The 26922-nt window shown below is 43.7% G+C and overlaps 1 protein-coding gene across 5 annotated transcripts in view; it reads right to left on the bottom strand.

The window, feature by feature from the left end:
* GPD2 (glycerol-3-phosphate dehydrogenase 2) overlaps positions 1-26922 on the bottom strand; it is a 156288-nt gene that overhangs the window by 115310 nt on the left and 14056 nt on the right. For 2 of the 5 annotated variants that reach the window (XM_060177916.1, XM_007524302.3), the window contains exon 2: positions 2209-2318. The exons of 1 other annotated variant lie outside the window; for it this stretch is intronic. Coding sequence is in view for 3 of the 4 variants with exons in the window: in XM_007524302.3 (XP_007524364.1) it covers positions 2209-2310 (102 nt within the window). In the remaining variant the exon portion in view is untranslated. Of the gene's footprint in view, positions 1-2208; positions 2319-6002; positions 6067-26922 lie in introns of those variants that run through there. 2 more of the 5 variants (XM_060177913.1, XM_060177912.1) reach the window with 2 other exon arrangements.

The following is a 26922-nucleotide window of genomic DNA, read 5'->3' on the forward strand; positions in this document are numbered from 1 at the left end:
CCCCTAGAATGAGTCTGATTGGCAGAGGTGTTCTGAGGACAGCTGAGGCCTGAGGTCAATTTCTGTCAGTGACTCAAATAAGCTGTTCCCTCCCTCCCACTACTTCTTTCCTTCTCTTTCTCTCTCCCTCTCTCCTTCTCTCCCTTTCTCTCTCTCTCTCTCTCTCTCTCTCTCTCCCCCTCTCCCTCTCCCTCCCCCTCTCCCTCTCCCTCCCCCTTCCTTTGTGGCAATCCCTACAGCTACATCCCACCTGCCAGCCCAAAACACACTGTGATAGTAACTTAAAGGGACAGGAGTCATCACATCAGAGCACAAACAAAAAAAGACCCACATTTTGAAGACTGTCTATGCAACTCACTTATTAATTATGCCTATGATGATCTTCTGCAAAAAAAGAACTTGTCAGATTGAAATTGAAAATGACTTGAAACTGCAGGTATCTATTTTCTGAGGCTGGTCAAGATGTCCAACTTAGGAAAAGACATTTAAATGTCCTAGGAATCAATAGGTCTTTTTTTCCCCCTTGATTTTCTTACTAGAATTCATACTAACTTGACTGGCTAAGGGCAGCACTGTCTGTTTCTTGTCAGTATGTGATACAGGACTCCCTGGGTACAGAGTGAAGCTGTAAACTGTGAACTAAAACATGCTTGCTGAGGTTAGCAGACATCAACTGTGTACGGATTTAGCAACCTCTCCTATATTAGCTTGCGTGACCTATGGCACTGGCATCTTCAGATAGCTCCGGGTAAAGGCAAAAGTAATCTAATCTGTTAAAATCCCTGTCCCAAGCAGAACTGCACTTCTAAAATAGCTTCAGCTGAAGCAACATCTTCTCACACTCACCTTTAAGCAGCCACAGCAATATTTTGAAAGAAGAAGTGCAGCAAGCAAAAGCAACAGCAAGTGAATACTTTCACATGCACAGCCTGAGGTGAAGAAGCTCACATTTAAGAATGAAAAAGAACAACACATTCAATGATGTCCATATCTTTAGGAGAGAGCACAGAAACTGAGCTGCTTTTATGTGTAGAAATATGATATAAATATGACAGATCTATGATATCTATCTATATACATATGTCTGCAGCAAATTGAATTTCTCTAAAGTGTGCTTTGAAAGTGCTATCATTTGGGACATAGGGCTCCTAGGAGGCTGTGCATCTGGCTCTATTCTATGCAATACAAAGAAAGAGAAACAAAGTCTCACAAGAAAATGGGGAAACGTGCAGTTCCCTGAGCAGCTCAGCTACAAAATATAATTTCTAGATTTGCTTCATTTCTGTCCTTAGAGCCCAGTCAACATCATAAAGTGTGCTGAGGGCAAGAGGAGCAGGAATCACTGCTCACAGCTACGGCTAGCTAGCACTTCAAACACAAGAACAAAACCACCCAAAACAAGTCTTTCCTTGAGTCTTTCCTTGGGTCAGTTTGAACAGTGGGAAAGCACAGATAAGAGTGCAAAAAAAGGTTCGAGCCCCCGGCTCCCCACCTGAAAGGGTGTCGCTTCACAAGCAGTGAAGCAGGTCTGCAGGTGTCTATCTTTCTCTCTCCCTCTGTCTTCCTCTCCTCTCTCCATTTCTCTCTGTCCTATCCAACAATGATAACAACAATAATAACTATAACAATAAAACAATAAGAGCAACAAAAGGGAATAAATATTTTTAAAAGAGTGCAAAAAAAAGACAAGATAAACACTTTACGTTCCTTGAAAACTTCAGATAAACTCACTTCAGCAGCTTTCCATCATTCAGATCTCTGCTCAGTATAAAGCAATACCACATAAGCAACTCAATCTTTACAAAACAAAACCAAGATTCAGAGTTGAACCTTCTGTATAGGCTCTTTCTTTCCCCCTTCCCTTTTTCAGTTGACTGCCTTCTCACAAGACAAACTTTTGGCAAGAACATTGAAGGTATCTAGACACTTGGATGAATCAGACAAGTGAAGTCTGAATGAATAAAAGCTGGCAGTCCCAAATGAGGCAGTCTTTAAAAACAAAGAGCCAAAACAGAGGCTAGGGAGAATAATGCTTTGTGACAAGGTCACTTTATAAGACTCATAAGATATGTACTATCCCCAAGGACCACTGCAACAGTATTCGACACTAGTCACATAAATCAAGATGAGACAATAATTGCTAAACAAAGTGTTAACATACACAGACACACGTTTCATATTATAATCTATGCATGTTCAATGACTCACTTGCTTCCTTCTGTAATGAGTGAAATGAGAGAGGCCCAGAACAGCTGCAAGAGCCCCTCCTCCAACAAGAATAGACCCTTTCATTGCCTTTTGAAATGCCATTTCTTAACCTATAAGGAAAAAGAGAGAGAGAGAGAAAAGTTAATAGCATAGCAAAGCCATGACTGTGGAAATTATGAAACTCTGTTAAACTAGGAAAAGTAAGGAAGTTACTAACATGATAATCCATAGCCCACAGTTCATGCACACACAAAAACACCTAGACACGTGAATTGATTACACAAATGTTGCCTTCCAAAGGAAAATGAAAAGACAGCTATAGATACTTATTCAGTATAAAGCCAAAAACACATCTGAACAAAAACTGCAAGTTGGCTCAACCACTAGTCAGCCACCTTTCATAAGGAAAACTGTTAGAAGTTTTCTGGCACTCAGCATGATGCCAAAGCTCATTCCAGCTCAGGTGCTCTGATGTGTGTTGAATTGATTCAGTCTGTTACACATTCGCTCCCTTCCCAAGATGTCCTAGTTAACTTCCCCCTAAAGCCCAATCCCAGAACCTCTGCATTCCTGTTTCTAAAACAATTGACACTTGACAGATTAAAAGACAAAAAGATTTCCTGCCATGATCCCTTCACAAAAGAACCTTGCACTGCTGCAATTACTTCCTTTTAAATTTTTTTATCTTTATTTTATTTATTGGATAGAGACAACCAGAAATCTAGAGGGAAGAGGGTGATAGAGAGGGAGAGACAGAGATACACCTGTAACATTACTTCACCACTTGCAAAGCTTTCCCCCCTGCAGGAGGGGGCTCGAACCTGGGTCCTTGCGCACTGTCACGTGCACTCAACCAGGTGCACCACCATCCAGTCCCCACAGTTACTTTCACTGAGACAAATAAATAAATAAATAAATAAATAAATAAATAGTTTTCCTCTGACCACTGAGTATGTCACCAGTTTTAAGGGTCAGACCAAGCACTCTTCCTTCAAGTTGTGTATTTCCTTTAAAAAAAAAAAAAAACTTGTAAATCTTTCTTTTAATATACATTAATATGCATGTTTTGAATATTTTATTTATTTATATATTGGACAGAGACAGAGAGGAGGCAATAGGGAGGTAAGATGAAGAGGGAGAAAGAAGACACCCAAGGCACTACTTCAGCACTCAGGAAGTTCCCCCCTGCAGGTGAGAGTCAGGGGTTTGAAGCCAGGTCCCTGAGCATGGCAACATGCTCACTCAACAGAGTGCACCACCACCTGGCCTCTGACTGCACGTTTCTTTAAAAAACAAAAAGTCACTCATAGGCAGGACTAAGTTAAGGAAAAACATAAAGTGATCTGGGTGTAGTATGCTTCACTGAAGCAAAGAAGGGGGAGGGGGGTTGGTGGATTGCACCAAAGTCAAGGACTCTGGGGTGGGGGGAGGGTTCAGGTCCTGGAACATGATGGTAAAGAAGGACCTAGTGGGGGGGTTAGAGTGTTATGTGGAAAACTGAGAAATGTGATATATGGACTGTCGACTGTAAACCACTAATCCCCCCAATAAAGAAAAAAAGGGCAAAAATAAAAGGATACACAAAATCAGACTAGTGGGATTTTTTAAGTGTTTTGAGACTTTTTTTTTTTACAAATAAAAAAAATATAAGTGAAAACTTCACCATATATATATCTTGCCAGCTTGTATTCTGTTCAGCTAGCAAACAAAAAGGATAATTAACTTAGAGCTGACATTGAGTGATTTGACCTGCCTAAGAATTCCATTCACAACGCAGAGAGTACTAACCACTATATGTTCACAGCCAAGGGGGGGAAAAAAAAAAGAATTCCATTCACTACAGAGCTGGCACCCCCCCCCCCCCATCTTCCTGGTAAGACACGACGCATTTCCTGAATGGGTGGCTTGTGGCCAGTTCAAACAACACAACTTATGCTCCACAGTAATGTAATGACTCAGAAAAGTGTTTAAGACAAAGTCAATTTTAACACAGGTGGTAATGAAAGGACGTATGAGATCTCAAGGTAAATTATGATACAGTTCACAAGTCTAAGTCCATATTGGATGAATAACATCTATTAGCATAACTATCCAAAACCCAAGAATCCCAGTGTACTTGGCAACTTACAATCCTAGCAAAAAGTTCATTTTGATATACTAAAAATTTATGCTGGGCTGGGGAGACAGCATGGTGGTTATGCAGACAACTTGCATGCATGGGGCTCTGAGTGTCCAGTTTCAGTCCCCAAGACTGTCACAGCCAGAGCTGAGCAGTGATGTGGTAGAAGCAGTAGCAGCAGTGGTGGTGGTAGTAATACTAATATTATATATTAGAACTTGGCATTTCTTGACAGTTTATTTTCCTTTCAACTCATTCCTTCTGACGAAGTTCTAAATTCTAAGAATCATTTTTATTTTATTATATAAAAACTCTCACTAGTTTTCTGCTAGGAAAATTCCAGTCTGAAAACAATGAACCTCATCATGCCAGCTGGAATACCTCAACAAAACAGTTTTAATCCCCTCCAAAAAACAAAATATGGCCACCAGAAAAATATTCCCTTTTTTTTTAAATTATTTATTTTCCCTTTTGTTGCCTTTGTTCTTTTTCATTGTTGTTGTAGTTATTATTGTTGTTGTTATTGATGTTGTCATTGTTGTATAGGACAGAGAGAAATGTAGAAAGGAGGGGAAGACAGAGGGGGGTAGAGAAAAATAGACAGACCTGCTTCACTGTGAAGGACTCCCCTACAGGTGAGGAGTGGGTGCTCGAACCAGGGTCCTTCCACAGGTCCTTGCGCTCTGTGCCACATGCGTTTAACCTGCTGCGCTACCACCCAATTCCCCAGAAAAATATTCTACATAGGGAATCAGGCAGTAGCACAGCAGGTTAAGCTCACGTGGTACAAAGTGAAAGGACCTGCGTAAGGATCCTCCTTCGAACCCCTGGCTCCCACCTGCAAGGGTTATTTCACAAGCAGTGAAGCTGGTCTGTAGGTGTCTATCTTTCTCCCCCCTACCCCCATCTCCCCTCCTCTCAATTTCTCTCTGTCTTATCCAACAACATCAATGGCAACAATAAAAACGAGGGCAGTAACAACAAGGGAAACAAAAAATGAGGGGAAATGTCCTCCAGGAGCAATGGATTCATGGTGCAGGCACCGAGCCCCAGTGATAACCCTGTATATTCCACATCCACACAGTCTCTGCTGTGAGTTTTCTGTTCTTCTGCCTTCTCTACATTCACCATTCTCTCTTCCGTCCATTTCTGCATCCACCACTCTCTCCTCCATCATCTCTGCATCCAACACTCTCTCCTCCATCATCTCTGTGTCCACCATACTCTCCTCCATCATCTCTGCATCCACCACTCTCTCCTCCATCCATCTCTGCATCCACCACTCTCTCTTCTATCATCTCTGTGTCTAGCACTCTCTCCTCCATCATGTCTGCATCCACCATTCTCTTCTCCATCATCTCTGCATCCACCATTCTCTCCACATCAACAAAAGCAGCTGACATACACTGGCCAGTGGTCTCCATTCAGTACTGAATTGTCCTCAGCAAAACCTTCTCTCCCAAGCTGCTCTGACAGTGAAAACTAGAAGTTGGCAGACTTGGAAGGCAGCTACTCGCCAGAACTCATCCCTGCCATTTCTAGAACTGCTGTAAACAGACATTCTCGTGGGGCCATGGCACACTGGAGAGCCCAGCAGCTGAACCAGGATACTACCTCCAGCCTCACTGGGCTTCTCTGGCACTCGGAGAACAGACTGACGTGAAGTTCTATTTACCTACACAGTGCACGCACTCTTCCCATGTAGACAGCGACCTGGTGGTTCCATGGAAGTGAGTTTTGTGGCTGGCTGACTGTAGCTTAGCATCATGGCTTCTATCTTGATGATGTCATTGATAACCTCATAAAGGACACCCCACATCAGCATGGATGGCTGAGGAATCTGTGTACTACAATGAAAATGCTACAGTATCAACAGTATTCACTCACTCAGTTATGTCTGAAGGCAATTTTTTCAATTGTGTACATCCTTGAACTATATTACTACCACTACTACTGCTGCTGCTGTTGCTGCTGCTGCTACTACAACTATTTGTAGTATCTTTATTTATTGGATAGAGACAGCCAGAAATAGAGAGGGTAAAGGAATGATAGAGAGGGGCAGGTAGGGGCACCTGGTTAATCAAACACATTACAGTGCACAAGGACCTGGGTTCAAACCCCTGGTCCCTAGCTGCTGAGGGAAAACTTCACAAGCGGTAAAGCAGGGCTGCAGGTGTTTCTCTATCTCTCTCCCTATTTCCTCCTCCCCTCTCAACTTCTCTGTCTCTATTCAGTAAATAAATAAAGAGGGAGAGAGACAGAGAGACACCTGCTTCAGCACTCACAAAGCTTTCCACCCACAGGTGGGGACTGGGGGGCTTGAACCTGGGTCCTTTTGCACTGTAATGTGCACTCAGCCAGGTTTACCATCACCCAGCTGTAAATCTCTGAATTCTCTATTTCCATTTATTGCTTCATTATGACTTTCTGAAACTTAAACTTACTGATATTTCCACAGGTTTCTCAATGGGCTAATAATTGTAATGAAAAAACGTATTCATATATTATTTTTCAAAGTCAGCAATAACATTGGCTATATCTTTTTAGTGATTTCATATAATAACCTATGTATTTAAGAGATCATACTTTCCACTACTCCTTATTTCATAAGACCAACTAGCTAAAGTAAATAAGTCACTCTGCTTGGAAATTCAAATATAAAAGCACAGGACCTATGAACTCGCACCCCCTCTACAAGGATCACTGTTGATGGTCTAATAGTAACAGCTGCCACTTACAGAGGATGCCAGGCAAAAGTTATCAAGTTTTTGATTCTTTATAGCATCAGCTCACATCACTCTCACAACACCCTAATATGAGAGAGGTTGTCAAGTGAGAGGGGGGTGGACAGGCTATTATGGTTCACAAAAAGGAAGGTAACTGCGAGAGCACCCCCCCAGTAGTGACAGAACCACAGTTCTATGCTCTTAGTCATGAGTTCTGCCCTATTTTTGGTTTCAACAAAGCAACTCCCCACCCCACCCCAAACCCCGATGACCACATTCCGTGGTCATTCCCAAAAGAAAGCTCTTTCCAGACACTCGAAGAGGTGTACAAGCTATTGACATCAGAGTTTCTCCAAAGCAAGAAAAGTACCCTGTACGAACTTTCCAGAGAATGCAAGAGCTTTGTTATGTCTGTAATGGTAACACATTAATATTAACAGGAAAAAATTAAACCAGATTAAAAATATGCTATGCTATAAAACATTTACATTCCATTATAAGGGGGGAAATCATAATGTTTACAAAAGGAAAAAAGAAAAAAATTGTCTTCCTTCATATAAAAGTTGTTCGTGAAGAATTCAGCAAAATGACCCAGGAGCCCAGGTGATGATTATGGTGTTTATAGTATATGTTATCCCATGTGCTAGAATAGTGTTCTGGTTCTCTATCCCATGCAAATTAATAAACACATAGTTTGAAAGGAACTTAGCAAAGAAAGGGAAAGAGTATAAGCTAGGCTTTACTTTTTAAAGTATTCTTATGTATCAACGAGTTATTAGTTATTTCTGGCTATAAAAATGAGGATAAGTCCAGGGGCAGCTTGACAGGTTGCACACTGGGCAGAGCACTAGACTTGTAAGCAGGAAGACTGAGTTCAGTCTCCACATGCCAGAAAGATGTTCTGCTTCTGTCTCCCTTGGCTTCTCATTAATAAGGAAGCCTTTGGGGTCTTGCAATGCAAGCCTAGAATGTTCCCAGCTATGACCATAAAATGCGAGCTCAGACCTACAGGGATGCAGATGTTATACAGGCTCCTGTGCTGAATATGGGCCCCAGATCACATCAATGGGGGTTATAGTTAACAATATGTATATACTTTTCTCATATTTGGGAGGTACTCTCTGCCTTGATCCAGCTGTCTAGTCCTATTTCCAACTCTGACACTATCTTCCCAGACAATACCTTTAGCCCACCTGCATGTTAGCTCTTGGGCTCCGACAAAAATTAGTAAAGTCATGGGCCCTTTGGAATATACCTAAAATAGACCTACTAGCTTTTTCCAAAGTAGAGACCCCAAATCTCATCTGCTCTATTCTTACCTTTAGGTTCCCAATTATTAAACAATTTTTTCTGCTTTATATCTTACTGCTTTTGTAGACACCAAGTTGCAGATGCTACCATGATGCCAACCTGACTTCCCTGGGCAGATGACCTCACCAATGTATTCTGGAACCCCACCTCCCCAGAGCCCTGCCCCACTAGGGAAAGACAGAAACAGGCTAGGAGTATGGCCAACACCCATGTCTCAGTCTTCTAAGGTTTCTACCAGCATAGAAGTAAGCATGTTCCAAAAAGGATGTATATTTCTCCTCCTTATGAGAGAAATATTTCTCCTCCTTATGAGAGAGAGAGAGAGAGAGAGAGAGAGAGAGAGAGAGAGAGAGAGAGGTGGGAAGGGAGAGCTGGATAGAGGGGAGGGAGGGGAACCAGAACTAAAAGATTATTTTCAAGAGCAATTTCACCCACAAGGCTTTGCAATCCTTGGGCCATATGTCCTCTGGCATTCCATGATGCTTGCATCACCACCTACACTAAAAAATAAATAAATAAAAATTAAAAATATAAGGGGCCAGGTGTCAGCACACTTGGTTGAGCTCACATGTTACAATGTGCAAGGATCTAAGTTCAAGCCCCTGTCCCCACCTGCAGGGGGAAGCTTTGCAAGTAGTGAAGCAGGGCTGTAGGTGTCTTTGTCTCTCTCCCTCTCTACCACCCCCTTTCCCTCTCAATTTCTGGCTGTCTCTATAAATAAAGAGGATAAAACAAAACCACTAGGTAAATGTGTCACTAAAAACCTCAGTGACACATTTACCTGAGTCTCTGCAGGTACAAAGGGGGGAAACAATACTTGAATGACAGCCACCCACCAAGGCACCTTCATGGAAAACTGGCCCCTCCTTCATTATGAGTCATGGCAGGCTGACAAACCCACAGAAGTCACAACTCAGACCAGTGGGCCTCAAGGCCCACCTACACACAGACTCAGCGATGTAACGGCTGCAGTCTAAGAGGCAGCTCTGCGCAATAGGTTAGTAGTCAAGAAACTGGGCAGCAAATTCACAGCAACAGTGAGAAGTGAAAGATGGAAACAGGCTGGGGGATGGATGCACCTGCCAATGCCCATGTCCAGCAGAAAAGCAATTACAGAAGCCAGACTTCCCACCTTCTGGTCCCCATGTAAATCTTTGGTCCATACTCCCAGAGGGATAAAGAACAGGGAAGCTTCCAAAGGAGGGGATGGGATATAGAACCCTGGTGGTGGGAACTGTGTGGAACTGTACCCCTGTTACTTTATAATCTTGTTAATCATTTTGAAATTATTAACAAAAATATAAAAAATATGTACACTGAAAGATTAATGGGGATACAAAAGGGCTTCTGAAGGAAGCAATTGAGAAAAAGTCTTCTAAGGCCTCTGCACTAGCTTGCATGCCTGGGGGTCACTGCGGCCTCAAGTTCCGTGCCAGCACCACCTCACACCAGACTTCTCATCCTCATAAAGAAATGTTAAAAAAGAGAGGTCTAACAAAATTAAGTAAGTGAAAGAGTATGTTAAAAACCAGAAGAAAGGTTGAAACTAGAACACAGTCCTGGCTGTGTAAAATTCAGATGCAGGCTGACGACGGGCTGAAGCACAACTTCACTGGACTGGGGCAGAACTCAGCCCCTAGCCACCCCTGATACTCACACCCCATCACCAGATCAAGCAGCTTTAGCTAAGGTCCAGCCAGTTTCCCTGGGGAATCTAAACTAAGTCAGGGTCCTGCCCAAAAGACAAAAAAAAGAGTGGTCCAGGAGGTGGCGCAGTGGATAAAGAGCTGGGTTCTCAAGTGTGAAGGTCCTGAGTTCAATCCCCAGCACCACATGTACCAGAGTGATGTCTGCTTCTTTCTCTCTCTTTCTCCTCCTATCTCTCTCATTAATAAATAAATAAAAGGTTAAAAAAAAAAAAAAGGTACCAAAATTGGGCAAACACTGTGCTGATTCTCACAAAGTCTCAAGTCAGAAAGAACTTCAGAAAAGCTTTTACTGGTCCTTCCAGTGGCATCTTTAAATCCCTTAGTGGCAATGCACAGCCCCAGGAAAAAAGGTTAGGCCAGGACCATTCCCTACACTCCAGGGAAGGCAAGAACCTGGAAGCCTGACAGAAGGAGGCAAAGAAAAAGGTTGATATGGTTCCAGGGGTAGAAACCAGAGTTCAAGTAATGTAAACAAAAGGCACCTGGGGCAGAGGTGATTCAAGGTCAACAAGCACTGCTGCGAGCCAGTTACAACCCCTGCTTATTTATTTACAGAACAAAAATGTCTCAAATGTGACATGAACCCTTGTGGTGTGCAGTCTTTATAATTTAGCATGCAATGCCATGACCGATCTGAGCAGTCCTCCCGGGAAGCAAACAGATGACAAGGGGGTGGACCTAGGAAACAGGAATAAATGTTCACACCCAAGCCATTTATTATGGAAGGTTTGATTCATTAGGAATAGATCCGTTTCCAAGGCAATTTCCCTAGTAAGTTTCTAGACATTTCCGTAACGCACACTGCTTCTACGGTCACAGACCTGAACCCTTTTCCTACCTTTGATGAGGTTCACTACACAAGTACAAGACATCGCCAGGGTCCATTCAGCTAATAATAGATTTATGGTCACGAAATGCAAAGGGCCAGTTTAATTCACAACCAAGTGATTTCTCTTCTATTTGCTTTCCACAGAACTATGAGGAAAAATCATAAGGAACTCTAGTCAGCTTGCTTTCCACATTGGAGTCATTCTAAAACCAACACTAAACACGGATCCTATCTCATCCTAGATAGTCTGTGCATTTATTCAAAATTATAAAATCTGGTCTTGAATTTTCTCTAAAAGGTTACTTCTCCCTTCACTGTTTACCTTGCCTTTGAGTCAAGGTAGCTCAGGACGGGACAGTTTAGAAGTCCTTCCCCCAAACTGCCCACCCCAGGAAAGTATGGCATGTTAAGAACAGAATGAGCAACAGGCCCAGAATAAAATGAAACAACTCTGTCTATATATACACACACTTATATGCATACATACATATATATATGACAAAGAAATGCCTTAAAGATTAAGACGCAAGGGGCCAGGGGGTGGTGCATCTGGCTAAGTGCACACATTACAGTGCACAAGGACCCAGGTTCAATCCCCAGTCCCCACCTGCAGGGGGAAGTGTCTCAAGGAGTGAAGCAGGGCTGCAGATACCTCTCTGTCTCTCCCTCTCTATCCCTCTTCTCTCTCAAGTTCTCTCTGTTTTACCAAATAAAGTTTTTAAAAAAAGGCTAAGACACAGGGGGAAAAAAAAGCCTGCTTTAATTCTGCCTTGAGGAAAAACAAATGACTGAATCACATAAAAGAAGTTCTTCCAATAAACCCACTGTCCATACTTCTTACAGTTTTCTGTCCCTTTGTTAAGCCTACTATTGGCTTAGGAAAACAGCTCACATTTCTATGGCACGACAAGCCAGGTTTTACTGTTTTACATACTGTTGTAGAAACTAATTCACTAATTTTAACAAATATACCAGTATGTTATATATTTTCTTTACTTTTTTATAAACTACACACTGGGGGGGGGGTGTGACCATAATGGTTATGTCACTCTCTCAAAGGAGGCTGGGTCAGCCTACTCTGCAACTTGAGAAGACGGGTCCTGAAATGAATGCAGCCTAGAATGTTCCCATCTGTGACCATGGACTGGGAGCTCAGACTGACAGGGACTCATAGATCACACAGGTTCCTGTGCTAAATAGGAATAGACATGGGCCCTGGGTCAGGTGGATGGGGTAAATGGTTAATGGTATTTATATACTTTCCTCATGTTTGGGAGCTTCTCTCTGCCCTAATGCAGCTTTCTAGCCCTATTTTCAATTCTGACACTATCTTCCCAGACATACTTTTAGTCCACCTGTATGGTGGCTATTAGGCTCAGGCAAAAATCACTAGTCATGAATGGGCCCCTTGGAACATTCCTAACTTTTTCTCACACAAAGACCACTTAGTCTCATCTGCTCTATGCCTACACTTGGGTTCCTGTTTATTAAATAATTTGTCCTGCTTTATAACTTAACACCTTTCAGCCACCAAGTTGCAGATGATACTATGACATCATCTTGACCTCTCTGGGCAGATAACCTCACAAATGTGTCCTGGAACCCACTCCCCCCACCCAAAGCCCTGCCCCACTAGGGAAAGACAGAAACAGGCTGGGGTATGGATCCACCTGCCAACACCCATGTCCAGCAGAGAGAAGCAATTACAAAAGCCAGAACTCCCACCTTCTGCACCCCAAAAGAATTTTAGTCCATATTCCCAGAAGGGTAAAGAGTAGGGAAGCTTCCAACAGAGGGGAGGGGACAGGGAACTCTGATGATGGAAACTGTATGAAATTGTACCCCTGTTATCTTATAAACTTGTTAAGCATTATTAAGTCACTAATAAACATTTTAAGTGGAAATTTATATATTCTGGGCATGTTCACTCAATTCTCCCTCTATACTCCTCTCACTCCTCTACCTCGGTGACCACAAATTTGATACTTTTTTTATTTGAATCAGTGATTTCTTTTGTTGTTTTCCAACATCTTAGATTTTTATGAAATAAAGCATAACAAACTGGAGGAAAAAACTCATGAATATAAGAAAATTTCTTCAGAAGGTCAATAAAAATCTTAAAGAGGAGAATGATCATATTCTTGAGTGGTACAGTCATAGTGGACTTTAGAATCTGCCTTCAAAGGTAACCAGCAAAAACAGAACCTTGAAAACCTGCTTTTTAACTTCAAACTGCCACTGCCAATTGATTTGCCAAGGTTCTGCTTATCCTTTTCATCACCAGAAGAGAGGAGAATGTCCCCATTTTTTTCAAAAGTTCTAGTTCCAATAGTATTGCATGTCATTAGAAATGCACATCAGGGAAGACACTGGAGACAGATTATGAGATATTGAGCTCATTAAAAAAAATCCAACGGATAATTTTTGTGATGATTACTTACAGCATAGTAATTTCAGCTGATCAAATTTACTTACATTGTTAAGAACAGTCCTAAGTTGTTGAGCACAGGTCATTATACCTCCATTAATGCATGAGTCATGGCTGAAAGCAGAGGCCAAAAAGAAGCTGGCTAGTGTGGGGAAACTAGTTTTCCCGTCTGCTTGAGCTTGAGGATAGCCCAGGCAGATAATGTGCTGCTTTGCCCTTTGCAAAGCCCAGTTTGGAGCCCAGCCCCCACCACACTGAAGGAAGCTGCGGTAGGGGGTCTCCTTCGCTTGTGCTCCTTGCCTCACCACTTTCTCTGTCTCTATCTAAAATATAAACAAATGAATAAATATTTCCTTGAGTGGTCTGGGAGGTGGCGCTGTGCTTTATGCATTGGACTCTTGAACAGGAGGTCCCGAGTTCAATCCCTGGCAGCACATGTACCAGAGTGATGGTTAGCCTTTTTCTTCGTTCAGTGGGTACAAGGGTGAAAACATCCAGCACTGAGGTGGCACTACCTTTATGTCTTAGGTATTTAGCAGTGCTGAAAGATGAAGACTTGCATTTTTTCATCCAGTAATTACTTATTCATCATCTACCATGTGCCTGGCATCAAACACATAACCGAGAAAACTATAAAAATAACCCCTGCCCTTTGTTTTAAAAACAATTTCTTCCAGGGGCCAGGCACACACTACAGTGCACAAGGACCTGGGTTCAAGCTCCTGGAGGAAGCTTCACAAGTGGTGAGGCAGGGCTGTAGGTATCTCTGTGTCTCTCTCCCTAGTTCCCCCTCCCTCTCAATTTCTCTCTGTCTCTACCCAATAATAAAAATAAAAAGAAAGAAAAAAATTTTAAGGGGGTGGGGGACTTCCCACTCAGAGGGTCAGACATGCAGACACAGCATGAATAAGCTTGATCTGCACTGAAAACTGGTAAGAGAGAGAAAGAAAAACAAGGGAAGGTCTTGGTGCAGGAATGATGGGATTGAGGGGAAGTAGAGTGGGAGGATAGCAGGAGGGCAGGAGGGCAGAAGCAGAAGGAGGCCAACCCCTAGCAGGAGTACAAAGCAAGTCTTGTAGCATAATAAGAAAAAAAGCAATCATTTTTTCGTAAGGACTTACTATCCATGAACAGATCAAAGTACAGAGGGAAAGCTAGGGAAAGGGAGGAAGAGTTAACAAATTAAAGGATAGAATGGTCAAAAATGTAAACCACCCGGCCCCCACTTGTGACAGGCAGTAATAAGCTGTTACATTGAAACCCCCTTCTGAATTAGATTTTAAATTTCTTCAGTTTCTCCCTTTTAGTTTTAGGGCTTAAGTGTTAAGTTCTTTTTCTCTTCTAGAAGTTAAGTTGTTTGCTGAATGGAGTGGAAAATTCCTTGCCCTTTCCCCCTTGAATAAACAGGACCTAATCAGTGAAGGCCACCCATTGTTCTGTAAGTTGTTTGAAAGACCCTGCATGGGGACAAGCCTTATCAGGACCTTTGCACAGAGTTTGTGGCATGCTGTTTACCAGATGGGTGGTCATAGCTGATGGTGGGGGGATGTGGTGACCCTACCTGGCTATATTCTATTGGTTGTGTGATCTTACTATATTTGAAACTAGCCCGCGCTTTGCTTTGAATAGATCATGCTTTTGCTAAGTTTGAAATAATTAGATTTTGTGTTTGCTATAGCCTGTTATTAGATGTAGGTTGATAAGGTGATGTGTTCCCCCTCCCTGACTGTAGTCTGAATTCCTATAAATTGTGTGGTTTGAGCCCTGTTCGGGGTCGAGCTTGGTAGACTAACACCAGTCACCATCTCGGCCCGGATTGCAATTCGTCAATAAACATCTTTGCTTCCTTTCAGTAGATGGTGGTTTGATTTATGCTCGCTAACACTACTGAGTCACATTTTAATACACAGAAGCATCTCAAATACCTCCCCCCTACCTCAGCAGCTGCAGAGTGAAGGAGGCTGGAAAGCTGCATAAAACTGAGTGGAGACTCAGAAGACAAGAGGAGAGGCTGCATGTGAGTGATTGCGACTATCTGTATGTATGAGTTTGAGTGTCAAGGACGCTTGGCCTCTCCCTGTTTCATCACAGAATCCCCATTGAGGAGTGGAGAGTGAAAGTCAATTGCCTATGTGTTGGCATCACTGGAAACCAAGGGCCATCTGGAGAACACTCAGCTGAGCAGATGTGATTCCCCAGGTCCCAGTGCACGAGGGAGAGGGTGAGGCTCACACTGCTGTCCGTCCGCAAAGTCACATATTAGAGGGAATCAGAGGCTCATCTCAGTGGCTTACGCTCCACAGCTGCACCTCAAACAGGTATTTTGGGATAATGCTGAGCGAACCCCAAAGTCAGTTTGAACAAGCTACCCTGTAATTAGAGTATCTGTTCTGACCGTGAGGCAACTGGGAGGTAAAGAAAGAGACTCAGAGAAGAGGTGTTCACTCCAGGATGGCCTGACAACCCCCCAGGGAACCATAAGAAAGAGACTCAGAGAACTGCTTGCTAGACCAGGTAGTAGCACACCTGGTTAAGTGCACACACTAGAGTGGGCAAGGTCCCGGGTTCTCCCTGCAGGGGGACAGCTTCACGAGTGGTGAAGCAGGGCTGCAAGTATCTCTCTATCTCCCTCTCCCTTCTCAAGTTCTCTGTCTCTATCCAATAAATAAATTGAATTTTAAAAAAAGACTTTCTCAGAGAGAGAGAGAACATCCTGCCTGATGGGCTGCCTATCAAAGCTCCAGGTTCCAACATCAACAAGGTGACCTCTGGCCTAGCCTCACCCAGTGAACTTGTGCCTGAACCCCTGGCCATGAGCTGGGCAGCTTAGGGGAGGGTGCATGGGCTACTTTCCAGATATACTCCAAGGCATTCACAACCTGAGCTGCCCGAAAGTCCAGTCACACCCTCCAGGGACAATCCTACCCCCACACAACAGTCACCTGGCTTCCCTGACGTTAGTTTCCTCAAAGACTGAACACACCCTGAATTCCCCCCACACACTTCCACTCCTAACTCTGACCTTTTGTTCTTAGGTCTCCAACCCATATTTTTCCATGCAGCTAGACAACAAAGACATCTATCAATATCCCTTTATCTCATTCTGACTTGAAAAGCAGCATTTTTGTGCTGATAAACAATAAAGTGAAAAGAAGGTATATAAATAAGCAAGTAGCCTTAAATAAGGGAACCATTTAGAATGTGTTGCTTCAGAGTTCTTTCTGGAAGGCAGGGGAGACAGCATAATGGTTATGCAAACAGACTTTCATGCCTGAGGCTCCAAAGTCCTAGGTTCAATTTCCTGTACCACCATAAAACAGAGATGAGCAGTGCTCTGGTAAAAAGAAGAAAAACAAAATTCTTTCTGGGTTAATTATATGATGAATGGGGATGAGATAATAAGGAAGTAGAAAGTTAATTATGAAGACAGCAAAACAGATAAAACCATATTTGTGACTTTTTTGTTTTAAATATATGTACATATACAAGAATACTCAAGAGGCACTAAAAAAATCTCACATTTGTATTCTGAGTATCATTTCTACCTCTGTCTTATGTAGTCATTGGATTATTCTTGGAGCAAGAAGAACAGTTTTTATAGACATGCAGGAGAAACATAGTGAAAAATGACAGGACTCCAGAGCTCACCATATAGACAGCTAACTAAATCCCCTCTCACCTGACCTCTTCTTACCCAGCTTCTCTCAACTTTAATGTCCCTGAGAAAAGGCCTCTAACAGAAAACGAAAAAGGCTATTTGCCTTCAGAATTTATTGGGAATCTTAGGGCCATTCAACAGTGACATGCAAACTTCACCAGGCAGAAGGCTCTGGGTTCGAACGCGGGCAAAACGCAGGAATACCCAGGCAGGCACCATGGAAAGCAGCCTGGAGGTGAGGTGAGGCCGGTAGGGCTCTCTCTCTCTCTCTCTCTCTCTCCCCTCCCATCCCCCACCTCCAGGGTTATCACTGGGGCTCCTGCACTAAGAATCCACTGCTCCTGGTGGCCATTTCTTCCTTTTTATTGGGTAGAACAGAGAGAAATTGAGAGAGGAGGGGAAATAGGGAGGGAGAGAGACAATTGCAGACCTGCTTCACCACTTGTGACTCAACACCCCCCCACCCACCCCCACCCCCATCCCCACCCCGCAGGTGGGGAGCCAAGGGCTCGATCTACGATCCTTATATGGGTCCTTGACCTTTATACTATGGCTGAAGATATCTCTTTATCTCTCTTCCTTTCTATCACGGCCTTCCCTCTTGATTTCTGGCTATCTCTATCTAATAAATAAATAAATATAATAAAGAAAAAAGAAAATGTCACAGAAGTCTCTACCTCATACTGAAGAAAGGCATTACCGGACTAGAATCATTTTGCCTGAGGCGTCTACACAACTACTAAAGCCTGGGTTAAACCACACTTAAACTAGCCTTAAATGTCTATACTACAGCCCTGCAGGGCTCAAAGTTTGACGCAACGTGGAAATATCTCAGCAGCTAATCAAGGCAGTGATGGCAAAGCTGATCAAACCCAGTGGTGCTGGGTGAATGCCCAAATTCAGCAGAGACTCTCTGGCCTGTGGCACAGGCAGGAAGCCCCCAGGGGACACAGGGCAACATCCCCTAGGGGATAGCATTGGCTGAAGTAGCATTCCAGTGCCACATGCACGAAAGCAGTTACATCTCCAGCACAACTTGGAGTCTTCAGGTAGAAAGTGTTGGTCCCGCCCAGCATATTTCAATGGCACAAGTCAAAAGAACATTCTGGACAGGAGGCAGTCCGTGTAGAGGTCACACAGTCCTGGACTGAATTCCAGTCGGGTCACTTATCAGTTGCATGACTGTGAAGTCCCGCTTTCCCCACCCACTCAATCTCTTCTCTTTCACCAGCAATTTTGAAAAGCAAAGATAATGGAAATAAAATGTAAAAAAATGGGTGGGGGCAGATAGCATAACGGTGATGCAAAGACTCTCAAGCCTGAGGCTCCAAAGTCCCAGGTTCAATCCCCCTGCATCACCATCAACCAGAGCTGAGCAGTGCTCTGGTTTAAAAAAAGGGGGGGGGGAGCTGGGTGGTCACGGATCTGGTTGAGTCCACATGTCACAATGTGCAAGGACCCAGGTTCAAGCCCTCAGTTCCCACCTGCAGAGGGAAAGCTTTATGAGTGGTGAAGCAGTACTACAAGTGTCTCTCTGTTCCTCTTCCTCTTTTCCTCATCCTTCCCTCTCAACTTCTGTCTCTAGCCAATAAATAAAAATGATTAAAATAAAATAATAAATAAAATGTAAAAACATAACCACCATCAGCAACTCCCATTCCTAAGACATAACCTGAATATACAGTGGGGCTCCCATGACAGCAGCACCAGAAGACGGTGGACAGGGGAGAGAAGGAAAGCAGCCCACCTATACAGTGTGGGCACCCTGCTTTAGAGTCGACACAGCTCTTGGCTCTGACCAAACACTTAAGATACCAGTCTGGGGCCACCAGTCCCTTCCCTTCCCTGAAAAAGAAAAAATAAAAACAGCAGGCAGGTCTCTTCCAGCATTTCTCTTAACATGTCACACCAAGAAAAACATTCTCAAAACAAGAGTGAACACTGAAGTCCGGGTGGTGGCGCACCTGGTTGAGTGCGCATGTTACAGTAAGCAAAGACCTGGGGGCGAGACCCTGGTTCCCACCTGCAGGCAGGAAGTTTCACGAGTGGTGAAGCAGGGTTGCAGGTATCTCTGTCTCTCTCCCTATCTCCCCCTTCCCTTTGAATTTCCAATAAACAAAGTTAAATTTTTTTTAAATAATGGGTCCTGTTATTTGTCAGGGAGTCCTGAGACTCCCACACTGACATGATGGGCCTAGCCCTCTAACAGATCCTTCTCACCACCTGTACTGGTCATCTCCATCATTAATAACATAATGGGCCCCTATAGGGCCTGGCCCTCAATGTGGATCAACAAGGGTGGGGAGTGTTCCATTCTCTGAAGGGAGGTTGGATAGCGTACTCTGCCTATCACCTAAGGATGATGGGCCCTGAAAATAGTGCAGCCTGGAATGTTCCTAGACATGACCACAGAATGCAAACTCAGACCTACAGGGATGTAGAGGTTACATAGGCTCCTGTGCTGAATATGGGCCCCAGATCAAATCGATGGGGTTTATAGTGAACAATATTTATATACTTTTCCCATATTTAGGAGCTACTCTCTTCCCTGATCCAGCTTTCTAGCCCTTTTTCCAGCTATGACACCATCTCCCAGACAATAACTTGGATCCACCTGCGTATTAGATGTCAGGCCCAGGCAAAAACTAGTAAAGTCATGGGCTCCTTGGAATATACCTAAAATAGACCTACAAGCTTTTTCCAAAACGGACACCTCAAATTGTCATCTGCAATATTCCAGCTTTTAGATTCATGATTAGTCAACAATGTGTTTGCCTTTATATGTTAACTCTTTTTTCAGCCACCAAGTTCCAGATGCTAACATGATGCCAACTGGACTTCCCTGGGCAGACGACCCCACCATGTGTCCTGGAGCCCCGCTTCCCCAGAGCCTCGCCCCATTAGGGAAAGAGAGAGAGAGGCTGGGGATATGGATTGAATTGTCAATGCCTCTGTTCAACAGGGAAGCAATTACAGAAGCCAGAACTCCTACCCTCTGTACCCCATAAAGACCCTGGGTCCATACTCCCAGAGGGATAAAGAACAGGGAAGCTTTCAAGAGATGGGATTGGATACAGAGCTCCGGAGGTGGGAATTGTGTGAAACTATACCCCCTCTTACCCTATAGTCTTATCAATATTTCCATTTTATAAATAAAAATTTAATAAAATAAATAAATAGAACAATACTGGGAGTTGGGTGGTAACGCAGTGAGTTAAGCGCAGGTGGCGCAAAGCGCAAGGCCCGGTATAAGGATCCGGGTTCGAGCCCCTGGCTCCCCACTGGCAGGGGAGTCACTTTGCAAGTGGTGAAGCAGGTCTGCAGCTGTCTTTCTCTCCCCCTCTCTGCCTTCCCTTCCTCTCTCCATTTCTCTCTGTCCTATCCAACAACGATGACATCAATAACAACAATAATAACTATAAAAATAAAACAACCAAGACAACAAAAGGGAATGAATAAAAAAAAAAAAAGAAGAAGAAAAAAGAATGGATACTGCTATATTTGTGGAGAGCTTTATCCACATAAAATGCCATAAGCCCAAGGACACCTGCCACAGATCTAATTCCAGGCCACAGGTCACCTATGACAGAGGTCAGAGGGAGGTAACACACCCTTCATGTTAGGACAGGCTCTCAGCACGTGGTGTCCAATGTTTATGTCTGTCTCTAGTGGTTTGGCTAGTTGGCGGGTCTAAAACGTACCCTGTACGAGGCTAGCTAGATCAAAGGTTTGTGACCTGAGTTAACCCAAGTCACCAGGACAATTTTGACCCAGAGTAGCTTTTTTGTCCTCTGTTCTGAATATGTGCTGGTGTTTATTTCTAGTTCAGAGAGACAAGGTACTGCTCTCTGGCTTTTCACAGCCCTGATCATCTATCTACCTTAGAAAACATTAGTATATAAAACCAGCGTGCCAGCAAAATATCCCACACTGTAAGTCACTTTAAAAAAATGATTTAGAGGCCAGGTAATGGGAAACCTGGGTAAATATTCACATTACCCTGCACAAAGCTCTGCATTCAAGCCCCCAGTCCCCACCTGCAAAGGGAAGAAGCTTCATGAGTGGTGAAGCAGGACTGCAGTTATCTCTCTGTCTCTCTCCCTCTCTATCTCTTCCTCCCCTTTCAATTTCTCTGTCTCTATCCAATACCAAATAAATAAAATAATAAGATTTTTAAAATTTTAATATTTTTTTTCCTCCAGGGTTATCGCTGGGGCTCGGTGCCTGCATTACGAACCCATTGCTCCTGAAGGCCATTTTTCCCTTTTTGTTGCCCTTATTGTTGCGCTTGTTGTAGTTGTTATTGTTGTCATAGTTGTTGTTGTTAGATAGCACAGAGAGAAATGGAGAGAGGAGGGGAAGACAGGGAGGGGAGAGAAAGAAAGACACCTGCAGACTTGCTTCACTCCCCTGCAGGTGGGGAGCCAGAGGCTTGAACCTAGATCCTTACACAGGCCCTTGTGCTCTGCACCATGTGCGCTTAACCTGCTGTGCTATCTATCGCCCAGCTCCCCAAAATTTAATAATTTTATTGAAGAACATTGGTTTATACCAATAAGTAGGCTTGAGAGGCAGTGGCATATCTGGTTGAGTGCACACATCACAGTGCACAAAGACCCAGGTTCAAGCCCCCAATCCCAACCTACAGGGGGAAAGCTTCAGGAGTGGTGAAGCAGGGCTGCAGGTGTCTGTCTCTCTCTCTCTCTCTGCTTCCCTCTCTCCCTCCCTACCTCCCCCTTCCCTCTCAATTTTTCTCTCTCTGCAACCTGCAGAAGTACGTAAACACCTGAGGTGTGCAGCACTGTCCTCCAACACCTGTCTGTACTTTCTTATCCCTAGAGTTTAGTCCAGGCACCATCATTCAGTTGAGACATTTGCTCAATTCGCCCACATCCTCCTCCCTTCCCTTCCTGTAATCAGCACTTCACTCTCATAGTCTGAAAATATGTTTTATTTTGATGTTTATCTTCCACATGTGAGTGAAATCATATAGCATTTATCCTACTCGATCTTGAGTCAATATTTCTTTAACTGATTGTTGTTTTTTTTTTAATCATACAGAGACAGAAATTGAGAGGGGAAAGAGAGGGAGAGGGATTAAGACAGAGAAACACCTGCAACACTGCTTCACCACTTGTGAGTCAATATTTGAAGAAAAAGAACCTTTTGGGGGGAGGGAAAGAAGACAGATTTATTGAAAGGAGAAGATAGGAGGGTGGGCAAGAGGAGAGAGAGAGACCTGCAGCATTACCTCACCACTTGTGAAACATCCCCCTGCAGGTGGGGACCAGAGGCTTGTGACTATAATGTGTGCGCTCAACCAGAATTCTTAAGAATGTGTTCATTACAGTGGGCAGAACAACTCATTTGAACAATGTGCTGCCCTGTTCCCAATATGTTGAATGGTGCTTCTCTCCCTCTCTCTCTCTCTCTCTCTCTCTCTCTCTCTCCCCCTCCCTCTCTCCCTCCCTCCCTCTCCTGCCTCTGTGCCTTCTCTGCCTTTATCTGAGGAAAGGAAGGAAGGAAGGAAGGAAGGAAGGGAAGGGAAGGAGGGAGGGAGGGAAGGAAGAAGGGAGGAAGGAAGAAGGGAGGAAGGAAGGAAGGAAAGAAGGAAGGAAGGAAAGGAGGGAGGGAGGAAGGGAAGGAAGGAAAGAAGAAAAAGAGTGGCCAGGTAGTAGTGCACCTGGTTAAGCACATGCATTACAGTGCATAAGGATCTGGGTTCACCAGATCCTTATGGTGAACCCAGATCCTCACCTGCAGGGGGAAAGCTTCATGAGTGGTTAAGTAGGGCTACAAGTGTCTCTCTGTCTCTCTCCCTATCTCCCTTCCCTCTCAGTTTTTCTCTGTCTCTATCCAATAATAAATAAATAAAAATATTTTTGAAAATAATGAAAGGATGGGAGCGGGGAGGAAGAAGGAAGCCAGAGCCCCTTCCATGATAATGCCCCGACTTCAAGAAGTAAATGTCTGTGCTATGAGTTTGATGAGCATTACAGCAGGAACTCAGGACTCAGAGTTATGTTCCATCTCAACCACCAAAGTCAAAGTAGGCCCCGCCTGGTCCCTATTCCGTGAACACCACTCCATTGGTCAATCCTCACATCACCTTGGCTGGGTGACAGACACACCCTCATTCTCCACAGGCTGCTCCAGCACTTCTCAGTCCAGCCTCGAAGTGTCCTCTCCTCGTCTTATCAGCTACTGTAGGAATGACTCACCTGTGCCCATCATTCCACCTCCCCATCAACCCTTCCCACTCTACCCTGAGCAAATTACTTTATCTTTATATAGGTAATCAGTTCACAAAAGAGGAAGAAAACCAAGGTTAAAGGAAACACACGGAGAGAGAGAGAGAGAAAGAGAGAGATGGACATTTTAACCAAGGTTCTAGGAGGTTCTACGTGCCAATCTTGGAGTTGAGGCCAGAACTAGAGACTGCTCTCAATCATACTTAAACACTACCAGGAGCCCACATATCTTTGATGTTTGCATTTCTCTGTGAACTGAAAAAGTTAATGATCACAACTCAGCATAAAACTTGGACAACTGGAGCAGAAAACAAAACAAAACAAAATGTGAGACAGGCCTATAAGGACAGTGATGCAATCCCTGTCCCCTCCTGCAGGGGGAGCTTCACCAGTGCCAAAATAGGCTGCAGATGTCTCTCTGAACCACTCCCCCTCTCCGCCCCTCCTCTCTGTTTTCTCTCTGTCCTATCAAACTTAAGGAAAATAATTTTGTTTAAAAAAAAAACCCTACAAATAGAAAGAATGAATTAAAACAACAACATAGAAGACTGCTCAGCCTACTGATTAGTCACCATTGTTTTCCCCTGCAATTCTTATTCCACCAGAAAATTTGCCTCTGCTGGTAAAATAAGGCTGGGGAGACAGCATAACAGTTCTGTAAAAGACTCTCTTGCCTGAGACTCTGAGGTCCCAGGTTCCATCCCCAGCACCACCATCAGACAGAGCTCAGCAGTGCTTTGGTCTTCTCTGTGTATTCTCTAACTAAAATAAAATATATTAAAAAGAAACTATGCAAAACACAATTCAGATTTATAACAGAAAAGTAATACATAAAGTAGAATCTGTATTATGTCAGAAAAATGAATAAACAAAGATCAATATCTTATAACTTCTGCCTTTAAGAAATTCATCATTTAAAAACAACTCATGGTGGGGAAGATATGCCAAGAGATTCTCATGCCTGAGGCTCCAATGTCCCAGGTTCAATCCCTGACCACCACCACAAGTCAGAGCTGAGCAATGCTCTAGAAAAAATAAATAAATAAGACTCATACAATGATATCAGTGAGGTTTGAGACAGGAATCACTATCAAAACAGGTTGGTAGAGAAAGCACTGAGTGGGGAGCTGGGGGCTAGAACTGGGATCCTTGCGCTGGTCCTTGCACTGCACACTATGTGCACATAACCTGGTGCATTACCACCCAGCCCCCTTCTTTTCTCTTCTTTTTTTTTAAAGATTCTATTTATTTATTAATGAGAAAAATAGGAGGAGAGAGAGAAAGAACCAGACATCACTCTGGTACATGTGCTGCCGGGGATTGAACTCAGGACCTCATGCTTGAAAAGTCTGATGCTTTATCCACTGCGCCACCTCCCAGACCACTTCTTTTCTCTTCTTTTCTTTTTTTAATATTTTAATTTATTTGTTATTGAATAGAGACAGAGAGAATTGAAAGGGAAAGGGGAGACAAAGAGAGAGACAGAGAGACATCTGCAACCCTGCTTCACCACCCACAAAGCTTTCCCCCTGCAGGTAGGGAGCTGGGGCTTAAACCTGAGTCCTTGTGCACTGTAAAGTGAGCACTTAACCAGGTATGCAACTGCCAGGCTCTTGGCATTTCTTTTTCTTATCTGACTCTGAATTTTAAAATCAGATCTTAAAAAAAACAAGTTAGGGGTCCTAATTTATTTATAATAAAGGTAATGCCAAAAAAAGGATTAGATAGAATCTCATCTGAATTTAAAAGTCCAGTCACTGATAAAAAAAAAATTTAAAAATAAACCTTTAGATACGGATTCCTGAGGACCTCAGCAAGTCAAAGGCAGTCAACATGAGAGATGAGCACAGGGTCTAAACATCTAAGGGGAGATAGCTTCCGAAGGAGGAGCCTTAGCTGCTGCAAACAGAAAGCGGCTGTTCCCTGAGGGGTTACACCATCATCGTGGCTGAAATACAGTCCCTCAGAGTACCTCATGTTCCTGGACACTAAGATAAGTCCCCAGGGACCAATCACTCCAACAGGCCAACAACAACTAGAAATTGTCCTAACTCACTTGGATAGGGTGATACTTTGCCTTGAGTATAGACTACATTTGAACCTGGCCCCTGCCGCATAGGAGCTGTGGTCTCAGTCTCTCTCTGTCTCTCTCTCCCTCGCTCTCTATCTCTCTGTGTGTCTCTCTCCCTCCTCTCTCTGTCTCTATCTCTGTGTATCTCTCTGTGTGTCTCTCCCTCCTTTCTCCTCTGTCTTTCTCTATCACTGTGTGTATCTCTCCCTCCTCTCTGTCCCTCTCCCTCTGTCTCTATCTATATATCTCTGTGTGTGTGTCTCTCCTTCTCTCCACCCCTCCTCTGTTCTCTCTCGCATGTGCATGTGTTGGGTGTAGGATTGTCAGGATACTCCAGGGAGGCTTTTGCTCTCAGCTGGCTACCTACTTACCAGGAATACCCAGTCCCCCCAGCATTCCCCAGGACCTTCTCCAGCCTGCCCCTAGCATGCCCTGCCTTGGCCTGGACCATCACCAGTTCAATCCATCACATTCCTCATTCTACCCACCTCCCAGCCTCCAAAAGTGCTGGCTTGCCATCCTGCCTCTGAGAGTCAAATTCTATCCTTATCAAATTCTATCATATCCTCTTCTCAGACTGTGCCTTTCACCGAGCAAGACACTGAGAACACATTAAATCAGATTAAGCTAAACCCTGATGTTGGGTGTTGTCCCAGGATCTAATAGATGGCATCTTTTTTCTTTTTTTTTAAGATTCTATTTATTGATTGTTAAGAAAGATAAGAGAAAGAGAAAGAACCAGACATATGTTGTTGGGGGTACATGTGTTACCACGAATTGAACTCAGGACCTCAGGCTTGAGAGTGCACTGTTCTATCCACTGTGCCACCTCCCGGACCCCAGATGGCATCTTATTTCTACATGCACATTTAAGTCTAATATTTAGTCAAGGTTTCACTGTTCTTGTGTTTTGTGGGTTAGGCCCTGGACAAATATGTGATTTCACTACTCCTGAGACAATTTGTCTACTCAAAAAATCAGAGAGAGGAGAAGGGACACAGGAACTTTCCTTGAACCTTAGCATTTGTCTGGTGTCCAGGTTAACCTGCTCCATGCACACAGCAAGAGATAGTGAGTTATCTCTCTAGCCCATCCTCAGCAGGTTAAATAGCAACGACTGTACCAGTTCCTACGGTATCAGAAAGCTCTCTGAAGTAGTTGAGAGCTAGCCTCCTCCTAGGACCTTCCCATGATCAAGTGATTAAGAAATCAGTACACTGCTTCACAAATGCTCCCCAGCAGCCAATCCAGAACAGAAGCTTGCATACGGGTAGGGGAGATAGCATCGTACTTTTGCAATAGAGTCTCATGCCTGAGGCTCCAAGGTCTCAGGTTCAACCCCCTGCACCACCATAAAACAGAGCTGAGCAGTGCTCTGGTAAAATTAAAATAAAAAATTAAAAGCTTGTATGTGAGGCTCCTATCTCCTTATTTTTATTGTTATTATCTTTATTTGTTTATTGGAGATAAAAATTGAGAAAAAGGGGCAGGAGAGAGAAAGAGAGAGAGAGAGAGAGAAAGGAAGGAAGGAACCTGTAGCCCTGCTTCACCACTCATGAAGCTTTCCTCACGCAGGTGGGGACCAGCGGCTTGACTCCGGCTCCTTGAGCAT

The sequence above is a fragment of the Erinaceus europaeus genome, chromosome 18 (genome assembly GCF_950295315.1).
Source record: "Erinaceus europaeus chromosome 18, mEriEur2.1, whole genome shotgun sequence".
In the NCBI taxonomy this organism is placed as follows: domain Eukaryota; kingdom Metazoa; phylum Chordata; class Mammalia; order Eulipotyphla; family Erinaceidae; genus Erinaceus; species Erinaceus europaeus.